This window comes from Cnephaeus nilssonii (assembly GCF_951640355.1).
Source record: "Cnephaeus nilssonii genome assembly, chromosome: 5".
Lineage (NCBI taxonomy): Eukaryota > Metazoa > Chordata > Mammalia > Chiroptera > Vespertilionidae > Cnephaeus > Cnephaeus nilssonii.
In genome coordinates this window covers 61,554,495-61,576,300 of record NC_137076.1, presented here as the reverse complement: position 1 = coordinate 61,576,300, position 21,806 = coordinate 61,554,495, and the positions used below count along the sequence as shown (strand labels likewise).

Genomic DNA, 21,806 nt, shown 5'->3' with positions numbered 1-21,806 from the left:
GGAAGGAGTCATGTTTCAAAGTGGAGGGGTTGAGATGCAATGGAAAGCTGTGTAAATGAGAGGAGAGATTAAATGACTTCCTATAGTGGCTGCTTCTCTGCGTTGCTGTGTACAGAGGGCTAAGTATGTGAATGGAACTGAATGCCACCTCAGTACTTATACCCATGGCATTCTTTGTGCAAGGAGAATCCTCCTCCACTGGTTCAACTCATACCCATTATTCAAATCCCACCTTAAATGTCACCTTTTCCGTGAAACTTGCTCTATCCCTTTCAAAGAGGCCATCCTTCCCTCCTCTGTACTCTATCAGAGGTGGTCGGTACTTCTTGATGGCCTTCCTTACATAGGTTGTGTTATACAGTCTTTGATCTGTACCTTTACTATATTTTGTACTCTGTAAATAATGAACTTGTGCCGAAACCGGTTTGGCTCAGTGGATAGAGCGTCGGCCTGTGGACTCAAGGGTCCCGGGTTCGATTCCGGTCAGGGGCATGTAACTTGGTTGCGGGCACATCCCCAGTGGGGGGGGAGGGGGGTGCAGGAGGCAGCTGATTGATGTTTCTAACTCTCTATCTCTCTCTTCCTTCCTCTCTGTAAAAAATCAATAAAATATATTTAAAAAAATAATGAACTTGTTCTTTTTTAATATCAACTATAGCAATTATAAAACCATGATGCATAATTGTTACTCAATAAATATTGTTAACATGACTTTAACTAACATGCAGATGAGAAACAAATATGTGCATGATCTATGGAACAAGGAGAAGGGTAACAAGGTCCAAATATATCTCTGGATGGTCTCCCAGTTGGCCAGTGTTATTGGAATTCCTCCAATATGTTTTATAGAGATAACTAGATATGCTCAGCTTGTATTAAATATACTTACCATTCCTCCTGGGCCTAGTCAATCAATTTGTTAACTTGTCAGAATAAAAATATTCACTATAATCTCGAGGTGTTGAGAGAATATTGAATATATATTACCATGAAAATATAGGAATGTCCACTTTAATTTTCTCTTCTGTTTTTTGAGCATAGCCAGGAAACCATTTCATCCCACTGAAAAGTGTGATACCAAGACTAATTTAGGTTACGTTTTAATGAAAATTGAGTGTTCTTTATTAATTTAACAATCCTTTATCACTACATTATCCCTTTGTTAAGTTTATTATTTTGGAAATATGTGCTTGAGATATATATTTCATATAAATGAAAGGTAGGATCCATAGGAAAAATCTTACAATATCAGGAATAAAATACGCCTTAAATGTTCTCTGTGTTGGGTGCTGGGAAGATTGAGGGAAAATATTCAGCCAGCTTATAGTAAAGTCTATTAGACATTATAAAATGTATTTTATGATTAAATATTACCCCCAGATTTATCCTATTTTCCCTACTTTTTGTTGTTGTTATTGTTAATCCTCATCCCATAATATTTTTTCCACTGATTTTTTTAGAGAGGGTTGAAGGGAGAAAGGGAGGGAGGGAGAGAGAAACATTGATATGAGAGAGACACTTCATCTGACTGCTTCCTGTATGCATACTTGCCAGGGCCAGGGATAAAACTCATTTTTATATTACTTATAACCTTCAGTACACAGGCCAACACTCCAACCACTGAGTCAAGCCGGCCAGGGCCTACTTATTTTTCTATTCTCCAATTTTCTTATAAAGTTGTTTTTTTTAATAAGTCCTTTAAATACTTTTTATTTTAACAATGTGGGGGTACAAATAATAAACACAAATTAAAGTGACCCAGTCTTATTTGCATTTCAATATTCTGAAGTCAAATATGTTACATTGGAGTATATTATTATTAAATTTTTAAAATTGCCACTTTTAGGTACATTTTTGTCAATTTTGGACACATTTTAAATATACTAGTAGAATGATTGCAAAACTAGCTGGATGGTTCAGGAAAAATCTATGTATCTCCTAATTTGCTCCTAACATTGAGGGAAGCCATTTATTTATTCACTCTATCTTTTACTTTCTCCTCTAAAGGGTAAGGTAAACAAAACTCATCTGCCCACCTATCTCATGTTTATAATCTATACTAATAATAGCCTAGGTGGTCATCAGGCCCTCATGCATCACGCTCTAACATTGTCACAAGATGGCCATCACAAGATGGTTGTGAGCATAGCGGAGGTAGGGCCCAATGGAGGAGGCGGGTCGTGGCAGGGGAGGGCAGTTGGGTGTTGATCGGGCCAGCAGGGGAGAAGTTAGGGGGTGATCAGGTAGGCAGGCAGAAGTGGTTAGGGGTTGATTAGGCAGGTAGGCAGGTGAGTGGTTAGGAGCCAGCGGTCCCGGATTGTGAGAGGTATGTCCGACTGCTGGTTTAGGCCTGATTCCTGCAAGATTGGGCCTAAACCATCAGACAGACATCCGCCGAGGGGTCCCAGATTGGAGAGGGTGCAGGCCGGGCTGAGGGACACCTCCCCCCCCCCCATGCACAAATTTCATGCACTGGGCCTCTAGTTCCATCATAAAGTATAAAGGTGTGAAATTTTGGCTTTCAAATACCTTATAATATTTACAGAACTGAAAGACTATAGGAAATACAGTGGCTACATTCATTAATGACCTTGCTTTCCAAGGCTACAGAAATCATCAAGAAAATACACCATAAATATGATATATTATTAGCCACTTGGCATTCAAAAGACCCACCTTGAGGACAGTATTTTTAAAATATGTAATTCCTTTATTAAAATAAGAAGAAAACTTAGAATTTGAAGCTGATTAACAGTGAATCCTTAGAAGTGTAATGAAATTTTGTCATGACTTTTTGTTTCAACAGTCCTCATATTCTTAATAATTTTATTTGTGTATTTTCATTTCCAATTAAGATGTTCCAAAAAATAATATTTTGACTAAAACAAGCATTGAAGGAAGGGCCAGTGCTAAACGCAAAGTTTCACAAACAGAGTCTACCTTTTTTAAATATGTGTAAACTAACTCTCCATGAGGCTTTTATGAACCAGTTATTTAAATATGTGGAAGAGAGCAAATGTGTTCTATTACTGCTGACTCGAAAGAAGATACTTGCTGTGTGAGCAGAGAATGTCGAAGCTATTTGTGAAAGGAAGAGTATGTCACCTAAATTAATGTGGTAAATTCGCCTCATAAGTCATCTCCACCATCCTGCCTAACCACACTGCTGGAAGGAGTCGAGGTCAATATTCCACTCATTTAGAACCTACAGAGCCTATTTATCTAAGATGGGGTCCATATCCCTTCATGTAGTCCGGATACAATAAGACTCAGATTAAAAACTTCTTTAAGAAACCAATTTTTCAGGGCAATGAATCAGCCATTAAACTTGAACAAATATTGCAAAACTCTGCTTGCTCTCTTCTGTTAGTGAATGCCATGACTAGCCTACCTGTCCAGATGAGGTCACCTGCAGACTCAGATGTCAGTGCTGCTGAATAAACTCCTCGCCCCAATGCAATAGTTTCCTTCTTTGTGTGTTCGCTAAAGTCCCAATTTATTTCTGTTTCCCCCAAACATCCTTTAAAAAAAGGACATGACATTATTTTGCTCAATTAGACGTAAGAATTAAACTCCTTTATGCAGAAGGGGTGCTGTATTAAGTACGGTAGCCATCCTCACAAACAAGCAGAACGTGAGGGCTGTGGTAGAGAATGTCAGAGAAAAGGAGATACTGGAAGTGTCAAAAGCCAAATTTAAGTGGCCAGCATTTTGGTTCTGGTTCACTTTTGCCTGAAGGTAATGACATATCACATGTACTTAGGATAAGGATTGGAGAACTGTTTCTGAACATTACTTATTATTTTTTTATAGCAACATGTAATTCCTAAGGTGTGGAAGGATTAGGGGAGATTTTTAGATAATATTAGCAGAGTGTACTCAACAGAGGCTACTAGCTACAGTATTTTCCTCTCACTTCTCTCCCCTAAATTCCTCATCCATTCTTTTCCACCTGCTCCCACACCTCGCTCCATGAGCATTCCCTCACCTTTGCATTCTCTAAGTCTCCCTCTGAGCTCCCTCCATTTCTGAATATTTAGATTGTTAACTGCTACTTATAGGAAATAATTATGACTGGTCAGAAAAATAACTGAATAGTGAACAAACAGATTCTTCCTGGCCCGGAGGGCCAATTTCCCACAGTAAACATATTCTTGGGACTATTTTGTTCCCATAGATGCACAAAGGATTGCTGCTTCAGTCTTCTTATGCAGGGAATCAGCTCATTCAGCGCATCCACATGGTGCCCTAGATTCTATGAAAAGTCCATAAATCATGTGAATGAGTGGCCATGTGCCACTTTGATGTCCTCCTTTTCTTTTCCATTATGTGGGGTTTTAACACTTGGGCTTACGCTCATTTGGATTCTAATTGTTAAGCTTGTGTAGCTGGTTAGAACTGTTGAGTGGAGCTAAGGAGATGGTGGGGAAAGGCAAGAAGCTGAGACAAGATTCAAGGCTGAAGCAGGGGTGTGACCAGGTGGGGTACCCATTTCCTAATGCTCCACCGAAGTCTATGTACCTCAAACCTTTTCTCCTAAAGTCTTTGCTTCAAAATCAAATTCCTTCTCCAACAACTTTTTTCGGGTGACTTTTTAAAAAGTCATTAAGCACCTAGCTGTTGTGGACAGCAGGAAGCAGGAGAAATCAGGCCGACCCCAAACATGGCAATTGAGAGCAGAAATGCCTCCTTGTGCTCAGCATACGTCCACCACCCGTCCTCTCGCTCACTCGTCCTCCCAATAACTGTACCCCCAAAGCTGGTGCTGCATCACTGCCATTCGTTATATTTTCATTTGCCCAAATGTACTTTTTGCTCTCAACCCTCTCTTGGCAAAAGAAACAGGATGGCAGAATAGCCACCATTCCCCTGAAAAGTGGATTTCATCTTTAGTAGCTTATCAAAAAGCTGACAATAATTCATTAATACCAACCTCTTCCAAAAATCAGAAAGTAAATAGTCCACTGCCCTGAAGGTGAAAGGAGGCGATGTTTGTGAATGTCAAATGTGTGAAAAAAAGACCTCATTGCGACATTGGCTACAAACGGCACAAACAATACCTTGCTCTGAAGATTGATTAAACTCCCAAGTGTTACCATGACTGTTAATCAACGGCACCTTCAACTGACTACTTTATGTGTCATAAACAGAGCACCATTGAGAAACCTACAGACACAACTAAAATTGGCTGTACTTTGTTCAGGTAATCCTGGAAATCTCCTGAGAATGGAAGACAAAACAGATATGAGATGGTAGAGAAACCCAGGCATTCCAATTTCATTATTCCTGCACCAGCACAGCTTGACTTTAAGTTGTAAACATTTTAGGATAGACTTAGATTCATAGTGTGTTCCAGTTTTCAAAGACTTCAAGTTGTCTTATGCCAAAACCATAACCTGCATTTACTTTAAGGTTTTTCCTACCTTTATGTATCTTTGGGGGAGAAAAGCAAAAGCAAACAAACAAATAAACAAACAAAAACACTTTAAATCCCTTTCACACCCTTTGTTTTTCCTTTCTCTTGGAATACATTTGAGCTAAATGTTTAATCTATCCACTCTTAACAGGCATTTAAATTTTTTTTTTTCTTCGAGAGAGGAAGGGAGAGAGAGAGAAACACTGATGGGTTGCCTCCCTTATGTGCCTCAACCTGGGATCAAACCCGCAACCTTGGTACATGATGGGATGCTGCACCAACCAAGCCACACCGGCCAGGGCTAGCAGGCATTTGAAAAGCCAATGTGGAAGCAGTTGAATGTGATACAAGAAAACAGAATGGATCAGTAGAACTACCTGACACTTAGGCCATGCTAAAGCAGAGGGATCATCTCTGGTTCTTTTTGTACCTACTCAAATTGTCAAGGACATGTAAGAGGTTGTCAGAATTTCTACGTGAAATTGGTTAAAGATGAATATTCTTATGTTGTAAAGAGACAGTAAATTCTATTCTGTCACCCACCTCTTTCAGCGTGGTTTCTAGGGAAGCAAGAGACCATCCTGCCTCTCAGGATTGACCCTTGAAAAGTGGATTTGCTAAGGTAAATGTCAATAAGGGGATCAGAGAGTTTTAGAGTGTGAGACCTGGCCAGAAACTTAAGTCAAAATGTCTCTTCAGAGAGGAATATGGTCCAGTGGAAAAAGCACTGAAGTCAGAGTTGGCTGACAGAACAACTAATTGTATTATTCTGAATAGATCTTTTAAACTTACCAGATCTCAATTTACTCATCCTTAAAATGAAGCAAGTTGAACCCAAAATACATTCTATGTATGTCAGGGTGAACATTTTAAAAAATTTTATTGATTTTAGAGAGAGAAAAAAATACAAAATTTATTGTTCCACTTATGTATGCCTTCATTGATTGATTCTTATGTGTGCCCTGACCAGGTATCAAACCCACAATCTTGGCGTATCAGGATGATGCTCTAACCAACTGAGCTACCTAGCCAGGGCCCCAAATTTTTCTAACTAGCTTATTGCCCTTCATCTAATAAACCAACAAACATAAGAAATGTCATAATAGAGCTCTTTAAAATTTACCTTTGATAATTAATAATAATTGAAATAAAGATATGGTAAAAAAAAAATGGGCATCTTATTTCACTTCTTGCCCAGGGCCTTATCTTCCTGCATCATCTTTTCCTTCTCTTTTCCATGCTGTTAGAACCCAAGGGAAAGTATGCGCCCCCACGTCTGGTCCCACTTTGGCTATCAGCAGGGCTTAGTTTCTTGGATTTCCTACAAGGTCCAATTTGTCTGCTGGTCCCCAAACTTTCATGATTTTTCACAACTATTTCTCTAGTCCTCCAACATCCCCCTTCCACACAATACTTCCTCAGCAAGCCCTCACATTTGTCTATAGTCTAATTACTTCCACAAATTCTAGTACATCTTTTATTCCCATGGAACTCAGAGTAGCTCTTCCTCCTGAAAACTGATGGGTACCATGGCATTACATAACATGTTGACCACCAATAATAATCTCTGACTCTTTTGCATGGTGTTTACTCTCTACTTCAAACCTCTTTGTCCCCAGCTTACTTTGAACTTTCCTGACTCTAATATATGCAGAATCACCATATATCTACATATCTATTCTTTACCAGGTGAAGACAAGTTCTTAAAGACCACTTCCTGCTAAAGGCGTTCCTCACCTGTTCTAGGAATAAGAGAAGAGAATTAGGGAGGAAAAAGGAATATTTCTGGGCCATTCTCTTTCCGGGACCACTTCTAAAACCGTTCCTGAAGGGAGGAAGGAGACAGAAAAATGGTTGTCAGGTGGAACTTTGGTAAGTGTCCCCAGATCTCCACACATTTTAAAATCCATTCTTTCTCTTCTAAGAAAAACTAGGATAAAAGGCTGAAAATAATAGAAAACTGAAAAATAGGTACGAGGGAAATATTTAGTTAATAAAGTTAGTATAAGTAGAAGTAAAACATATTTAAGAATAAAACTAAAATTATATTTTTAATGACAAATAGATATCAATTCTTAAATTACACAGGAAACATAATCACTAGTGGAAGTGAGGAAGGTATGACTGCTAAGGCACTCTGACTCCTTTGTCCTATTGTTTTTCCAGTCCATTTGTACATGGCAATGCCCTATCAAATGATCAAATGCAAAAACTTGACTTCAAGTAATTGTCAACACTCATCTGGACTTTTTTCTTATTCCATCTTACATTTCTAAATTACATTTATTTCATAACATTAACTCAAGCCAGATGAAATCCCTTGACAAAAGAATCGAACAAGTCCAAATTGATCTCTTAAGTGGATCAATAGAAACTTAACTGAAATGGATTGGGGATTTTATCTAACCTGATGTAGTAGAACACTAATAAGATCACTTCCAATTCACACATATAGAACTAAATTTCACTGCAAATTGATCTGATTACTAAGGATGAATGGTCACCTTTAATAATGGATTAAGGTGGTAGAGATTTCTCTTTTTATACGAGAATGCTTTTGTTTTGTTTTTTAAACTCTTAGAGATTGATGGCATTACATAACATGTTGACCACCAATAATAATCTCTGACGCTTTTGCATTATGTTTACTCTCTACTTCAAACCTCTTTGTCCCCAGCTTACTTTGAACTTTCCTGACTCTGTAATATATGAAGAATATATATGCATTTCTTTTTATGCTGAATTTCACTCACTTCTTCCATGGCCAGATTTGACTTAAGGATTGTTTTAATTTTCATAATTTGATCTGAATTCTATTTTTAAGTCACAAATATCTCCTGAAGTGTTTTCCAAAGGAAGTTTTATAACAGCCAGGAAGCCACAATGACACAAATGCAATGTTCCAGTAAACCATGACATCCCTGAAAGCTATTTGTATAATAATGATAAAACCCTAATGTGCAAATTGACTGAACGGCGGAATGACCGGTCGCTATGACATGCACTGACCACCAAGGGGCAGACACTCAATTGCAGGCGCTGCCCCCTGATGGTCAATGCACTCCCACAGGGGGAGTACCACTCAGCCAAAAGCCAGGCTCATGGCTAGAAAGCACAGTGACAGTAGCAGGAGCCTCTCCCGCCTCTGTAGCAGTGCTAAGGACCCCTCAGAGGATGTCCGCCTGCCAGCTTAGGCCCATGGGGACCGGGCCTAAGCCAGCAGTCAGACATCCCCCAAGGTGTCCAGGACGGCAAGAGGGTGCAGGCTGGGCTGAGGGACACTCCTCCCCACCCCCCACCCCCAGTGCACAAATGTCGTGCACCTGGCCTCTAATTTGTATAATAAAGCAAATGATAGTGAATAAAGCAGTCAACATGACAAAGAACAGAGGACTGTATGTTTGAAGTGTTAGCTTTGTCCATTTTGTGACTATTAATTTGATAATTTTGATATAGGTTTTTTAGAAGATCTGTTACATGTTAGAATTTATTAATGTTCATAACATTTATTCAGGATAATTTGATATAACTATTCTACTTGGTTGAAACAAAGACTTAATATAGTTATGAATAAAGGCCAAAGATTGTATCTCTAAAAATAAATACCCTAATCTAGCTCCAATTCATTTGAAATATTAGAAGATTCATCCATTCTAACATCCATCTCTCTATTTCCACAGATGGTAACTAGCTTCTGCAATTGTCTCAAGTGTTGACTACAGAATGCTACAAACAAGCTTCACTTTTCTTCAACAAAGAGAAAGAATGTTGCTATAAAATGCTCAGAATCTAGGCTACTTTATTTATTAGTGAATGCTTGTGGGGGTACCTTTCCTAGACCTTTTCTTAGGATCATGGACTAGTGGCCCATGACCTAAACCCCTTTAGAAAATTAAAGTTTCTCTTTGCTCCTCCCTTCCCTCCTCTTCTTCTCACCCTCCCTCCCTCCCTCCCTTCCCCACCCCAACTCTCTCCTCCCTAAGTGTCTCTCTTTGGGTCTTTGACTCTGTTGACTCCATTTCCCCCCTATCTTACCTCTACTGGGTAAATATACCCCAAAACAAAAAGCTTTTCTTTGCCTAAGAAAATGTTCAAACAAGCAGCAGATATCTCTGTCCCTGCATCTCTTCTGCCTATTTGTGGATATGCTCTGAATTACAAATTCTTAAAAATATTTGTGCCTCAATGGGAAGTAGGGGGATAGGACATGTGGTCTACTTTACTTCTAAACTCTTAGAGCCTAAATGGAATAGATGGAGAAACTCCATCTAAAATGCTCTCCATCTTTTTGGTTCAGGATAACTCACAAGGGCTTGGTAATTGGAGTGTGGTTCCAAAGCCCTAGAAAATCCTGCCCTGTATTTTCCCCTTGTCTTACCTTCTCTTTTCAGCTTCACACAGAAGCACAAAACAAGGGCTGATTTGTCTAATGTAGATTGGAATGTTTGTGTGTCCCTAGGACTACCACCATAAGGTCACATTAACATCTTTCAACAGTTGGTACTATGAGAACTATAAAAATGAACAAGATATTGTACTCAAATTATTTCCCTGGTGCCAATCTCCCCTAGTAGTACTCCTTTTTTATGTTGTTTTTGAAATAATTTTATTATATATTTTTCTAAATGTAAAAGTAATGAAGTGCTTTTTATAAAATAAAAAGTTAGAAAATCTGGAAAGCTATAAAAAGAAAAGAAATAATAACTTATATATAATCCCACAAGCCAGAGACAATCAGTAAATTTTAGAGACAACCTACTGTGATGTGTTCATCTAAAAATTCTTGAGCTAAAGTATTAAATAGGAAATTCCTTTCTACTGGTAGACCAAAGCCTAAATAACGGTCAATATATTTTTGCATACTTAATGTAATGAAAGGCCACCATTTCAGAAAAAAAAGGAGAAAGAAGAATAATTAAAGTATTTAAAAGACCAAAAATATTTATTTCAATTTTTATTAAGAGCTAATTGGTCCCCATTGCACTTGCCCATCCTACCTGGTTATGTGGGAAAGGATCCAAAAGGGAGTGAGAGGATAAATATAAAAGGTCCAAGCATATATAAGAGGATGCTTCAGGCCACCTCAGGACCAGATCACTCAACACAAAGCAAGCCCCTTACCTTTTTCAGGTGAATTATAATGTGCATCTTTGGCTTTGAGTGACACATTTACCAGAGGACCATTACGTGAAGTGTTTCTCTCTCTTCTTGAATCAGGAGTCAAGAAGCTGTGCAGGGAAACAGGATTTGAGCTCCTTTAAGAGGCAAAAACCATATAGGATGTGACCTGAATATGGATAATCAAAGTGGCATAGTGGTGAAAACCATTTAAGAAGAGAAACAAGAGGTGTGTGTGTGTGGGGGGAGGGGAGGGTCACTGTTTACTATGAGATCAAATATTAGTACTTCCCTTTGTTTAGTGTTCCCCTTGGGGGAATGCTTCCACATTCCCACACTGGTGAGTTGGGCTTGCTTTGGCCAATTATATGTGCATGGAATGGTGTGCGTAGATGAGATGTAGAGGCTTTAATAGCCTATGTGTGGTTTACCATGTCTCCGTGCTCTCTGTAGTGACAAAGTTCCAGAGGGAGGGAGGGAGGGAGGGAGGGAGGGAGGGAGGGAGGGAGGGAGGGAGGGAGGGAGGGAGGGAAGGAGAGAGAGAGAGAGAGAGAGAGAGAGAGAGAGAGAGAGAGAGAGAGAGAACACCATCATCCTTAGTTCTAGAGGAAATACAACAAGGAGTAGAGCCAGAGCAAAGCAGAGAAGAATATGAGTGGAGAGAAATATTTATTGTTATAAGTTAATACAATTTTTGTCTATTACTGCAGTGAAAACTAACCTATTCTGATGGATATAAATTGGATGTCAAAGCTTTCACAAACTGATGGGGGGATGCAATAGATGACACCAACCAGAAGGGTAGAGCAAAACACAGCTGGAAGAACTGCGCAGCAGAAGAGATTCTGGGTTTTACATAAGAGTGACAGTAAATTTCTGGAAGCTGCATAGACTCAATTTTCTCACTATGAATTCGACTCTGATTCATAGGTTACTTTTACTCAACATAATACTGTGAGCAATTTTCATGTTTTAAACCTTTTTGGAAAACAACATTTTTAATGGTTATGCTCTGTCCTTTTGATTTACTTATTGGGTTGTTATAATTTACTTATTAGGTTGTGTACTATCATTTGCCATTGTCAGGGATACTATTAAAATATCTTAATCTTGATACTCAAGGCTTGAGTATATAATTTTATAAGCCTTATTTGACTGAATTTTACTTATTTAAAATCTCTTTTTGTATTATCTTTTGCATTAGATTATAGCTCTTCATATGCAGATATTATGTTTTTTCTCTTAATCTCCCTTGATACATATTCCAGTAAATTACACAGAGCTCATACTAATAATTATAACTATGAACATAATTTTCTCTGACTCTTATAGAGATAACTGACCAAATGCTCTCTTAATATGGGTGACCTAACTGTATGGGTGACCTAACTTTACAAACAATCCCATGTATTTATGTGAAAGCTGGTTCTAGTGCGTAAACTGAGTTTCATTCTACATTTGATATAGATGTCCAAGAAGCTCTCATCAGAGATCTATAGAAGACAATTAAAGAAAATTGTCTTAAAATCAATATTTTAATATATCCAAATCTCTATTTCCCTTCTTATTCAAAAATCGAAAGCTATTAAACACAATAAGATTTGAGAAAGTCAAGACCTTGACTGATTCCACTGTGAAAGCCGATTTTCTTACTTGAGCAAAAATATAAATAAATGGTAATGCCATTCTGTATAAGTGGGAAACCCAAGTTTGATGGAGTTAAAGGGGAAAAGTCTCATGTAGTTACAGACCTGTGGGAAAATGTGGGACCAGGGTGTTCGATGTACATATATGCACTTATCCATTTGTCAGAGTGGTAATTTCCTGCACTTGTCAACCTGGTTCATGCAGTACCTAATCCTGTTTATCAGCTAATTATATCCTGTGATTAAAACTTACAAGAGAACAGAAAAGCAGAGGAGGAATAGGAAAAATTTTAACAAGGCAGTAAAGTAGTAAAAATAAATGCTCGCACAATGATATGCTTTCACTCATTTGGAGTAAGTGCCGGCCATTAAATATAGTCAAAACAGATAACGTCCTGTGAATTACAGGGTCTTAAGCACCACTTTTAACTGATATTTGACTTGTTCAGTATAATGGTGGGTGGAGAGAGGACTATCACCATAAATAATAGAAGATAAATTCTAGGCCTGTCAGCAATGATTTCTTGTGTGTTATTTTCACTTAAACACCGAAGGAAATGACAAAGGCATAAACAGAATGAAAGCTAACTTAATTAAGTCTTTTTTATATAGTTCTGTAACACTGAATCTAAACCAGTTTCCAGACAAGACAATTTCAGCACTTCTATCAATCCTCAGGATTGGTTTGCTGGGATCAAAACCGAGCTGCACGTCTAGAATTGCCTTTATCACAATGAGTCAAAAAAGTCAATGTTTTCATGTCATCTACCTTTTGTATTTTTTTTCAACCTAATGGTTTCTGCAAACTCCTTTTCGACATACAAGGTTTATTCGGTAGTTGAAGAAGATGTGCTACAGAATTTTGTAAACCTAGTTACTTCAGACATTTGAGTACTGTATGGAGATAAATCTAACATAAAGAAACACTGTAGACTTCCAAAGGTTAAGGGGAAGCTGGCCTATCTTTTAGCTTCCAAGAGTACTTCCACCTGAACTGCCATTGTTCTAAATTTACGTGGTCATTGCAAAATCAAAGCAAGTCAAAAATTGTGCTGCATTAACCCTCCATATACCAGCAATTTTCAACAGGTGTGCCGCAAGAATTTTTAAAACATGCAATATGTACCTGACTATTTAGACGGGGCATTGACCTCTTTTCCCTTCGATTGTCAAATTTAAAAAAATGACAGCAGCCATCACAATAGCTGCTCGATGTAATGAATCAAAAGTATACTTTTTTTTTTATCAAGTCGGCAAAAATATATTTTTTGGTGTGCCTCAGAATTTTAGTAATTTATGTGTGGCATGAGATGAAAAGGGTTGAAAATAGCTGCCATACACTAATAGTTGTCTATGAACAAAAGTTGCTTCAAGAAAGTCAATTGATACCGGATTAATCCTTTCATTCGAACATCTTATTGAGACTATTTTACATCAGACATCATTTCATGTACTTATATAATAAAAATATTAAATGCCTCATCCCTGTTTCTCTTAAGGACCTAGATATATGGCTTGAATCACAAATTATAAAACACTAGAAAAGCCAAAGCCTTTTTCACAATTGCTGTGTGATTCCAGACCCCTGCCTGATCTTGGTGCTATCTGCTTCCAAACCTACCCATGTCTGAAACTTGGTTCCTTTAACAGTGGACACACACACACACACACACACACACACACACACACACACAAACGCCTGCTTATTCTCAAGTTTAGTAATGCTATTAAAAATGTAGGACTCACGAGTATAGAATTATATGGCAGAATATACAGCCTTCTCCCATTTCTCTTGTTCCCTGCCTCTCTCCCCCATTATACCTTCCTCCTTTTTATCACTCTCCTTCATCCATCAAGGCCAAAACAAAGTATTTTCCTAGTTGTATGTCTGACATCTCTGCCTCATTTTATTGACATGTCCTAAGTCAAAACAAAGCCTCTCTCTAGTTTGTGACACTCTATTTCTCAGTAATATCTCTAATTTATAGAACAGGGCTGTTCAATAGAACTTTCCGCAATGATGGAAATGTCCATAAAATAACTACCAGCCATATGTGGCTATTAAGCATTTGAAATGTGGCAAGTGCAAGTGAAGAACTGAATTTTTAATTTTATTGCATTTTAATTCACTTAAATAGCCACATGTGCCTGGTGGCTACCCTACACGACAACAACCTCTCTAGATAAAGTAACCTCTGCCAGGCATTCAAGTACTCACTTAGTCATCGGAGTTGTATTGCCAACCAAGTTATTAAGCACATCTTCCTTCATAGACTTCATTTTCTTCATATTAATATTCTAATCTCTTAATGAAGAAAACATAAAAGGTTAAATTATCAAACCAGACTCACATGAATACAGAGTTTCAAGCTCTACCAATAATTTTGAATTTTAAAAGAAGCCATGGCCCAGGCAAAGCAAGATGTCAGGATCCCTAGTGCAGCTCCCCTGGTGCTTTTCTCACCACATCAGAAACCTCCTGACCCTCCTTAACAAAAGAGATCACGAATGATGTGTGTAACTACAGTACTTACTCAGAGAGACCTATAAAATAGCTCCACTTTATACCCAAATAGCTTTCATGACATTTCCTAATAATCTATGTGTACACGTCCATAGATTCCATTTCCCCAAAGCCCAGACTGCCATAAGCAATCAACAAACCAGGTGCATCTGCTCAAAGCAGATAAAAGACTCTTCCAGGACTGAATACCTTAGTGTGTTTCCCAAGAGTTCCGTAATTAGAATGTTTATAAGAAGACTTGACTGGGTAGCCTTTATTCCTTCTTGGAGGCATTTTCAGGTAAAGGGAGAGAATGGATTGAAGTGTGGTGTGTTCATGGATGTTGTTGAGTCCTAACTTACATGCATCCAACAGTTAGGCAGCTATGTTGGAATGTATTTATTACTGGTTAAGCAGCATCCCAGATGCAGGTCCATATTTGGTCCAAGTTCAATAATCCCAGAGGAGCACTGAAAATGAAATGTTAATATTGGCTGCAGGTTACCTGTACTATAGAGATCTAGACTTTTTTTTTCTAACGTTCAACATGGAAGCCACATGTGGCAATTCAGCACTTGAAATCTGGCCAGTTCAAATTGAAGTCTACTCTAAGTATAAAATGCACACCACATTTTAAAGATTTAGCACTAAAAAGGAATGTAAACTATTTCATTAATAATTTTAATATTGATTACATGCTTAAGTAAAATATTTTGCACATATTTTGTTAAATAAAATATACTATTACAATTAATTCTATTATTTATTTTTACTTTTTTAATGTGCCTATAAGAACTTTTAAATTTCATATGTGGATTGCCTTTTGTAACTCATTGTATTTCTATCAAGCATCACTGATCTAAAATATTGTATTTCTAATACCTTTAGTGTATTAAAATTCAAGCCTCTTCGTGATCTCTTCAAATTCCCAGATGTTACATTTGCACGGCACTTACCTCAAATACTTCCTCTATACACAGTTTTGCCCTATCTTAGCTCAGCCAAAAATTCATAACCTTCATTAGTTATTAATTTAAAATAAAAGATTTATAAATGTAGAAACATTACTGACTAATTTATGTGCCAGAGTTGCATCTTAACATCTCCTACCTTCTCTTTGCTATCTTTCTTTTTTATTTTTTATTTATTTATTTATTTATTTATTTATTTTTATTCTTCCTTTTCTTCATCTTTCTCCTCAGGAACAAAACAATTCATCTCTCTTTTTCCTGTATAGCAGTTTAGTAAGCATTATATTTTTTGAGGTCTGTCTCTCTCTACCTGAAGACAGGCAGTTTTCTCCTAAAGAGGAGGTCTAGTGAATAAATTTTTCTTTTTCTTTTTTTTTTACACTTGCAATACTAAGATGAAAGTCACTGGAGAAAAAATTTTAGTGTATTTACAATCTAGAAGGGGACACAGAGAAGTTACAACAAAAATGAAAACAGTATGAATGGCACCATCATAGAGCTGTGCCCACGACGCTGTGAGAACACAGGGACCAATAATGCTCACCATTAATTACACAGACCAATAGAATAATCAGTGGGTAGCTGCCTTGTTCTGGCTACACTCACACCATGCTCCAGCCAAGCAACCATGTGTAATTCATTATTCACTCTACCTCAGATTCTCTACTGTAAAGGTTTTCTAATTTTAAATACAATTTCACCACAAATAAAAACCCAATGAACAAATGTAAACTGGTAACTCAAAGGCAGGTACTTTGATTTTTATGGAAGGTGTGGAGTCCCATCTATTTGCCTCTCTCCACTATGGTGACACAGCAACAACCCCTAGTGGGGCTTTGGGGAGAACATTGTAAAAACGATAGCTCTGTTCCCTTGGCTCCCGAGATACAGTACTCTCTCCTGATTTCCCATTTCTGACAAATCCTCAGTCAACACTGAGGGCTCCTCGTTTCCCAAACACTGCGAATGCAGGCTTCTTCTTACTTTCTCACTCTTGATCTCTCCCTGTGTGTTTTTATCCAACACGACTTCAGCTCTGCTCCTAAAAGCTGAGCACATCCAAGTCTAAACCTCCAGCACAACTATCCTCCAGGCTTGGATTTAGACAGCAGCATGCCTGCGAGATACCTCCTGCTGGCTTCAGGTTCCACAATCTCCTCCATCTCTACTTGCTGCACACCTCGCACCTCAATGATTCTTCCTCTAATACACACAGACCTCTGAGATCTTGTGGTTTGGTGCCAGACCACTGTAATAAAGCATGTATCATGAAAAAGCGAGTCGTAATAGTTTTGCTGGTGGGGGATCTTGCCTTGAGTTTGTAAAACACAACAGCACTATAAAGCCAGGTATGCCTGTACTTCATTTCAGCTAATGAGATCCCTTTAATTACTGTCAGCTAAATTAAACACCTATGAGTCTTTTTCCTTTTTCTTTCTCTCACCCCATACCAGATTCATAAATTACCAAGTCCTCCCAAATATGTATTGGCCATCAGAGATGCTTACAGTCTAATCCCTCAAACCTGTGAATCTGTTACCTACCTTACCCTATATGGCAAAAGGAACTTTGCTTGGGTAGCCTGCAATCCCAGTTTATGAATCATATTCTACAGAATCTCATCTGTGGGATTAGATGTTACCTTAAATGCTCCCACAATGCCCCAGGTCTGCCTCTATCAATACCAAATACTGTCTTATATGGTTTTATGAGTCCCTATTTCATCAGACTATTAATTACTTGAGAAAAACTGTGCTTTATGGTTGAGAGCACAACACTCAACTTGGCATATAGTACTTGCTTATTACTTGTTGAATGATATTATTGAATTAAACAATATGATACTGTACATGAGTAAAAAGAGCAGTTTTTAGTAAAGGGAAGGGACTTATTTAACAGCAATTGGAATGATATTGAGAAACATATGTCACCAGTGAAAGAAATTTTAAAGTATGTTATAAAACATTACCACTCATTCAGTTATTTATAACCTGGAAAATTCATCTAAGATAGGAAATGTACAAAGCAAATCAGGGTTGCAGTGGTAAATTTCCAGTTAAAAGTATAAATTACCTTTGCATTTGTATGATGAAGATAAGACTCATGTTTGGTAAATGAAGGAAAAAGGTTTTATAGGGAAAAGCAGTAATTTAAAATCCATATTCATATTGGAACTCAAATGAAAGTCTCTGGAATGATCTTTCATGGCCACATTTATCTTATTATGTAGCTAAAAGGTAATAAGCCCATCTCAAGTCTTCTTTTTGTTGCTTCATTTACTACAGCATTAAAGGTAAATTGTGGAGAATATCTTATGATTCATGGGTATTAGTGTTTGAAAATTACACTATCTGGGAACTTCAGATTATTAGGTCAGAGATTCTGCCAGGCAAGCTGAGAAGTGAGAAAGTTTGTTCTATGCTTGGTTCCCTCTGAAGTCTAGAGAACAGTAGTGAATTCCTTTGATGGTCAGGCAGGAGATTGCTATAATCCACGGGTGAGATGGACTGGCATGGCAAACTAACCATCCTTGGTCTTTTTCTTTCTCTTTCCTTTCTCTTTTAGGGATCTCAGATGCAAAAATAACTGGGGGGAAAAAAAGTTGTGGTATTTTACAACACACATTGACAATTATATCCCTAGTACATGTTTTCCTACCATAGCTCCTCAACAGTATTTTAATTTCCTGTTAAATCCTCTTCCATTCTAAAAACTGGTCTTAATGGAACACATTATCATTGCATTATTTAGTTTATTCAAAACTATTGTCTTTAAAAATGCTACTAAGCAGTTCTTCAGTTCATGATCCTCCATCCTGATCAGCCAGTGCAGTCCCTCTTCTGGTCTGGTTGTTGCTGTTGCGGTGTCCTTGTTATTGGTTTTATTTCCCCCTGGATCCACATCTCCATGCCCCATGCCTTCGAAATTTCTCTCTTAAGATGCTTTGGCTGTAGCCTAAAAGTGATGGCTTGCTGTTTTCTTCATTATAATCTAAGTATTTTTTATACCCCAAAATCTCTTAGCAGTCTATTTTGAAGATTACAGATATACAGACTTTTAACAAATATCCGGACTTTTAACAAATATCCTTTCATTATTGATTTCTAATTTTGCTATATTATTGTCATAGTCTCCAAGGTATTGCTTCCTTGATATTTAGTTGATTTTCATTGAACCCAATAGAAACTCAATTTTTGTGAAAGGTCCATGGGTGCACAAAAATAATATTTGCTTCTCAGGTATTAAATATATGTGTACTTTTGCATATAAATATATAATTCTCTATAGTTAAATAACAAAATATGTAACTTAATATAAAATATACATACTTACATATAATTGTTATTTTCACATATTCTATAACTTCAGGTCTTGTCAGTTTGATTTAACAAATAATACTTCCACTCTTAACATCTCCCCATAGCCAGGTAAGGCATTGTCCAGATAAACACCAGTATGCCCTATGACCTATAGATTTCCTATACAAGCATTAATATCCACAATCACTCCTCCTATTGATGGAAGTTTCTTCTTTTTTGTACAGTAAGCAAATAAAGTTCAATACTTTGAATGAAATGAAAATAAAACACTTGGTGGTCAGGATAGGAATACTTTTAAGGTGCATTTATTTAAAATGTGCCAGACACTTATTGTGTGACTTTTGACATACTACTAAACTACAACTTGCCTTTATTATGTGTTCATAATAATGTGTACTTTATAAAGTAACTAGAGGCCCAGTGCACGAAATTTGTGCACGGGGGGGGCAGTGTCCCTCAGCCCAGCCTGCACCCTCTCCAATCTGGGACCCCTCGAGGGATGTCCTACGGCCCATTTAGGCCCGATCCCACCATGGGATCGGGCCTAAATGGGCAGTTGGACATCCCTCTCACAATCCAGGACTGCTGGCTCCCAAACGCTCACCTGCCTGCCTGCCTGATTGCCCCTAACTGCTTCTGCCTGCCAGACTGAACACCCCTAACCACTCCCCTGCCAGCCTAGTCACCCATAACTGCCCTCCCCTGCATGCCTAATCACCCCTAACTGTCTTACCCTGCAGGCCTGGTCACCCCCAACTGCCCTCCCCTGCAGGCCTGGTCGCTCCCAGCTGACCTCCCCTGCCGACCATCTTGTGGTGGCCATCTTGTGTCCACATGGGGTGGCCATCTTTGACCACTTGGGGAAGGCCATCTTGTGTGTTGGAGTGATGGTCAATTTGCATATTACCCCTTTATTATATAGGATGGGGCAGCCATCTTTGACCACACGGAGGTGGCCATCTTTGTGTGTTGGAGTGATGGTCAATTTGCATATTATTTCTTTATTATATAGGATGAGGTTTAAATGAGTTAGTATATAGTTAGTGCTTAGAATAGTGCTAAAGGCACATACTATGTATTTGATAAATTTTAGTTATTTTATCACTGGCTGTATTTCATTTTTTCTATTCTTCTCAACTTCTTGATTTATTTATGCTTTGTGTGCATGTATGTCTATGGGAAGAGAGGGAGAGAGAGAGGTAGGGAGACCTTTTAAAGTTAGTATAATCTCTGGGAATTCTACTTTCCCAAAAGCAGTCAACCATTCACTTGTGCAGGGGACCTGAGGGCCAAGGAAATAACTGTGTTCTGCTTGAAGTTAAAATGTATTACCTATAATTGTGACTAAAAAATTTGAGTCTTGTCTGAGTTTTTTATTGATTGGAGGAGCTGTATAAACTCAGGCATTATACAGAGAAAGTCAGTACACAGAGTCATACAGAGACATAGAGGTAAAAAATGAAGAGAGCATGTTGCCTGGATTCCTGGAGCTTTTCTATCCTAGATCTGGGGCCTGTTCTGATGCCAAACTATGTTCCTGACAAACGGTTCTTCAAAACATGGCTTTATTCTTATAATATTCACTTTTTTGCTTTAATTACTTGAATTTCTGTTGCTTGTATCCTAAAGAAACCTAAGTAATATAATACATCTTAACAAGCTTGTTAAGGGAGAAACATGCTTGTTTAGGTTGCAAATTGTGATTTTGCTTCTGGGATCAGAAGATAACACAGTGATCATTGACATCTTTTCACTTACCACATACCTCAAATTCCAAAGCTTACAATGGCAGCCAACTTGAACAAAATATAAGAAACGGGGATATCAATGGAAGTTATTCTGAAACTACAATGTTTTGTGTCATCATCCAAAACAGGCATAATAGACATTCATCTTAGATCCAAAGAGTCTTAGTAGTTGCCTATTGCTCATTTCCCATTTGGTTCCTTGCCTCATTCTTCTTCCTACCTAGCTCATGCCAGCTGACTCCACGGGCCACCCTCTTCTACTCTTTTTACATTCTCTCAGTCGAAAGCCATCAATTCACATCATCTTCAATTGCAAGCTTTACTTACTCATTTAACCAAAAACTATTTGTTGAAAGTGACATTTGCCAAGCACCATGCTTAATTTATATTGGGGATACAAAGAACAAAAGATATGTTTTCTGAATGCAAGGTGCATTTAGAGTGCTCCTAAATGTGATGGGTGAAGGAGATGAGGAGATGGTTCTTTCTCAACCCTAACATTTACTTCCATGTAGAAGAGGGAAACACTCTTAGCCTCATTCTAGAAGACTTTGGGGGCGGGGGGGATTATTATGTAGCTTTTCTCTCTTGGGAGGCGTCCTGACCTCAGAGGGAATTAATTTCACTGTGCTGCTCCAGGTTGTAAATTTTACAGGGTCTGGGATCCATGGGAAGAGGCTATTGCAGGCTCAGGGCTGCCTGCAATGGGGTGAGCAAATCTTTCTAACTGTAGAGTTCAATATTAGAAAGCCTGCTTGCCCATAGTCATGAATCACATTCCTCTATATTAGCTGTTATCATCAATGAAGGTGGTATTTTGTTCTCCTACCTGCCTGACAATTTTGACTTATGTCTTCATTTATTTATAATTTAAGTAGGGAAGAGAAGTGATGTTATAAGCCTTCCCAGGAATATTAACAATATGTGCCTCAAATCCTCTCCTCTCACCTGAGCTTTTGCCCGAAATCTAATTTTCAGGGAATGTACCCAGATGGAATTTTCACACCTTCAGCCTCAATACTTCATCATGAAAATGTGCTTCAATTTCCTCATAGAAGGCAATCAGAACTTTACCACTAAATAT

At 38.0% G+C, this 21,806-nt stretch overlaps 1 protein-coding gene across 1 annotated transcript in view; it reads right to left on the bottom strand.

Annotated features, from left to right (window-relative positions):
• Positions 1-21,806, bottom strand: part of SLC7A11 (solute carrier family 7 member 11) — a 113,580-nt gene that overhangs the window by 647 nt on the left and 91,127 nt on the right. Inside the window, exon 12 of the mRNA XM_079771715.1 lies at positions 3,392-3,520. Coding sequence (XP_079627841.1) covers positions 3,392-3,520 — 129 coding nt within the window. The remainder of the gene's footprint in view (positions 1-3,391; positions 3,521-21,806) is intronic.